This window comes from Brassica napus, chromosome C7 (assembly GCF_020379485.1).
Source record: "Brassica napus cultivar Da-Ae chromosome C7, Da-Ae, whole genome shotgun sequence".
Taxonomy (NCBI): Eukaryota; Viridiplantae; Streptophyta; class Magnoliopsida; order Brassicales; family Brassicaceae; genus Brassica; species Brassica napus.
The window spans coordinates 17,199,011-17,203,537 of NC_063450.1; the positions used below are offsets into that span (position 1 = coordinate 17,199,011).

Below are 4,527 nucleotides of genomic sequence, written 5' to 3' on the forward strand. Positions count from 1 at the left end.
TTCAACGTATATATTTCTACTACACGCAGTTTAGTTTTTATATAATCAAACAAAGATGAATCATGAATAAAAAATTTGAAGAAGGGAAATAAGAAAAGAAGCACAACATCTCAATTTCAATGTATTATTAGAGATATATATCCCACGTCGAGAATTCTAAGAGACACTAACTAATGTATAAATGGTTAGCGTCATTCCACTAATTACCAATGTTAGAATCGGATTTATCATGGGCTTCCAACTTAAAACTAATTGACGGTAAGTGGAATGACCCAAGTCCCTTATATATTACTTTAAGTCTCTTACATATTTCCATTGGTGAGATTTTCTCTCCAACACCTTCCCTCGAGATATTGGTGCGTATAACCATTAATCTAGACAATGTTTTTTTTCTAGCAATATCGGTGGAACTAAACCTTCTATGAGCGATCAGCTAATGGGATGATCGGACCACTGTCCGAGCCGGATTAATGGGTCAGGATGTTGGGCCCGCTCTGATATCATGATAAATTTCTCTGGTTTCTAACTTAAAACCAATTGGCAATTAGTGGATTGACGCTAACTTTTTATGTATTACTTACTGGCTCCTAGAATTTCCGATGTGGAATATATATCTGATATATATCTAACCGAGACTCTTTCTTGATTATGTAGTTTAACAAAACTCCTAAATTGCCATCCACCTATTTTTGCAATTTAGACAGTAGACAATTTTTGTTGACTCTGTAGGTATCCTGGAACAGTTGTAAACTTGTTATCATATGATAATATAATATATCGATTGAAATTCCCTGAAGAAGAGGACGAAAGATGATATTGATATACTATATTATACTTGAAATTCTTTGACACTTGTAAATGTGATGCACCACCAGAAAATGCATCGAACATGTAACTAACATGTTCCTAGGATGAAAACTATGCTGATGAAATGTAAATCTCAACTCTTTTTCTGAACATAGACGCAAAATAAGAACAACAAATATAATTAATTTGCGCAATAAATAAACAAATCTCAAAAAATAATCGTCCACCGTACAACCTTCGGTGTAACGAGCTTATTTAAGAAACTAAGATTGTTTCTAACCATTAGCAAAAGCTTCAGATATTAATCCTTTCTTGATGATTCGATGTCTCATATTTCACTTCAGAAAAGATAATAATGACATCTAAAGGGTACAAAACGACACCTAAAATTAAGCCAACATGAACTGACGAAAAGTAAATTTAACGGAAATAACAGGAGAATACAGATGAATCATTACATGGTGGTATTTGCATGAATAAAACTAAATATTTCCTGGATTGAACTTGCAATGTCTTCTGCCGTAAACCTTGTCTCACTTGTAATCTGCACATGTTTTAAATCACATCATGTTAGCCTTTATCAATTTTTCTACATAACTGTATAACAATACTAATCAATATAATACACCGCGTCTTTGTAACTCTTTATGATTCATGTAATGTCTTATATGAATATTGGCTGATTATACTAGATTATATTTTTCAATACGGCTTATTTTATTTATTTTTTGTTTGGAACATCATTACGGCTTATATTAAAATATATTTAGGTATATGATAGGAATCCTAACCTATGACTTCAACAAACTTTATACGTACTATATATAAATGTCTATGATTATAATGCAAACATTAGTGAAACTTTTTTCTTTTTGATAAGTAAACATTAATGAAACTTACCTTGACATTAAAGGAATACAGGACGGTTTGTTCCATGGTAGTGATGTTAGTGTGAAGAATAGAGAGATGAAGATCCTCCAAAGCAGCTATAGTCATAATCAGTTGTCCGGGACGTCTTCTTGAAAGTATCTTGATCATGGCGTCAAACCCTAGCAGCTTCACCTCCACATCTGCCAAGCACGACTTCTTCTCCGCCTTCTCCTCCTGAATCCCTCCTCCACCCTCTAACTCGGTTACATTTCCGGTAATAATCAACGGGTTAGTTGAAGTTATGGGTGAAGAAGTAATCATTGTCGTGGTCATGTCCCCACCATGCATGTCATTGGTTTCTCCCAAGATTCTTCGACGCTTCTGTGATTCCAAACATTGTAGGAGTTGCTCCAGCTCACTTAAAAATTCTATTGCCCCTCCTACGATTGACGCTTGATCTCCCTATACATTAATTTATAATATTTAGTTCACAGTTTTAGTTATATATGAAAAAAATCACAAAAAGTAAATACGTAACCATACCCTTTGAACGTAGGAACCAGGCATTAGAGACCTGAGGACACGAAGATGCTCGTTCATTTGCTTCCTACGGTTCCTCTCGACCGCAATATGAGCCATTCTTTGGCTTTCCACTTCTTCGCTGGTCTTTCTTGTTCTAGCTCTCTTCCTCTTCTTCTTCACCTCCTTTGTCGTATCGTTTTTGTTCTCTCTATCTTCTTCTCCTCCAATATAACGGAGTTGCATGGAGTTTTTATCGTTTTTCTCTTCTTGATTATCCTGTTCTTCAAGAAACATATTGCTTATGTTTTCTTCACACACCCCTTCTTGAGACATGAGATGATGTGTTTGGTTATGGTCCCCGTTGAAGACTGGGAACTTTAAGATATAAAACGGGTCCATCCAGGTTTCTTGATCGTTTTGGCTTCTGGTCTGGTTTAACGCCAGCATCGGACCAAAGTCCGCAAACTGCATCACGTCTGCAAAGCTCATTTTATCAAAAGTTGGCGTTGCTCCGAATCCAGAAGGAGACAGTTGTTGCTGCTGCGGCATGGATTGCTTTTGTTTCTGAAGGTTTCTCTTGAACATGTGGTCTATCATACGGGAGCTCTTATCATCGTTACTGTATGAGTATTCACTTAAAAAGTTCGGTGTCTGAAAGAAACCGTAATCAGTGAGTTAAGTTGATATCAAAAGCAACAGAAATGGACTAACATACAAATGTTTGTATATATGATTAAGATATGTGGGGAAAATGTACGTACCGGATAATCTTTATCCATTGATCCTCGTATTTGATTATAAACGTCTGGAAGCTAGTTAAGGTTCGGCTTCTTGATTCCAACACGACGACCTAGTTAAGGTTCGGCTCCTTGATTCCAACACGTACATGAAAAAAACACACGTAAAACAAACATATACATGGCAACTTGTATGTCGTCTTACACAAAATGTATTTTTTTCAAGATGAATAATGAATACAATGAAGTTCTTAACACCAAAAGATAGAACTCGTCTAGTATGGGGTTGATGAAGTAAAAGGGAGCTGACCTTCTATGATTACTAGGGTTTACTAGATATGTATATAAATGACATGCAAAAGTAGCAAAATGTAAACAAGAGACAAAAGTATTGAGAAGTCGCAAATGAGCAACCACTGTCAAACTCCGATATATATACACACACGCATATACATATATACATAACATACGTACAGAGAGAGAAATAGACATGCACATGTGTCATAATTCAAGCAATGTGTTCGTCGCTTCGGTATGTAGTCTGGACCACTTTAGTGAGACCAGGACACTCGATTATCGAAAAAATAAAATTGATGGTTATGATTATCACAGTATCCACGGTTTTGTTTTTATTGAATAGGAGACCTACGATATAACTTCTTTCAAATATCCGAATTGGAGATCTAGCGAGCTCTTAAGAAAGTCAAGCTCAAATTGCTCAATGGAATGAAACATCGAGTGAAATGAATGATCATTGAATTTCGAAACCATATATATCTTGTTTTCCTAATAAAGACTATTATTTCTTTTCTGTAAACGTATAAGGCAGAGGAGCCACCAAAAAAAAGAGTACTGCGAAAACACACGTGTATCACCTCTCTCTATCTTTGGAACCATTAAAGAGTAGATAAGTTTCGGAGCTCACAAGCAAGCCAAACCGCTCCTCTGTTTCTACCGCTTTTCGTGAACTTAATCAAATCTCCCACTCGTCTTCATTTTTAATTCTATTATTTCATATTTAACTACTTATGCTATTTATAAGAATTATTTTTGACACAAAATTTTCTTTGATTAAAACAATAAAAATACAAGATTATTTTCTTCTTTTTTTGACAAAAGATTTATTAATAAGAATATTTGTTTCACGAAAATGACCTTGCTATGTGTGTGTGTTGTGGAGACATGTGAGTTATTTTTTTCTTCATTTATATGTCGTCAGACATGTGAATTTTAATAAGGACAAGGTTGTAGTATATATACGTAAAAAAATTGTTCAAATAGTACTTTTAATCATCTGGTAGTAAAACATTTTGGATATTCTGTTTTTAATTTCTTTCTTCTTTATTTTGAATTAATTTTGTAAGAATCATCAGAACATGTAAGGTTTGTAGAATAGTTTTGAAAGTTATTTATGATTTATCGTTTAGGTGAGTTATATATTTCATAAAAAATTGTTGTTCTTGTGATATATATAAACTGTACTTCATTTCAACAAAATAAACTAAACTGCATGTACGTTTGGATTAAAAAATTCCTAAAACTGAACCATAATACAAACAAATTAAACCTAAGGTATCCGCCATGTATAAAG

The 4,527-nt window shown here is 34.3% G+C and overlaps 1 protein-coding gene across 1 annotated transcript; it reads right to left on the reverse strand.

Moving 5' to 3' along the window:
* Nucleotides 1–1,005: 1,005 nt before the first annotated feature.
* LOC106409757 (transcription factor FAMA) lies at nt 1,006–2,978 on the reverse strand. The gene is made up of 2 exons (XM_048764026.1): nt 2,961–2,978; nt 1,006–2,850 (listed from the first exon to the last, which is right to left on the reverse strand). The coding sequence occupies exons 1-2, from the start codon at nt 2,976–2,978 to the stop codon at nt 2,194–2,196; spliced, it is 675 nt and encodes a 224-aa protein (XP_048619983.1). The 3' UTR covers nt 1,006–2,193.
* Nucleotides 2,979–4,527: the final 1,549 nt, after the last annotated feature.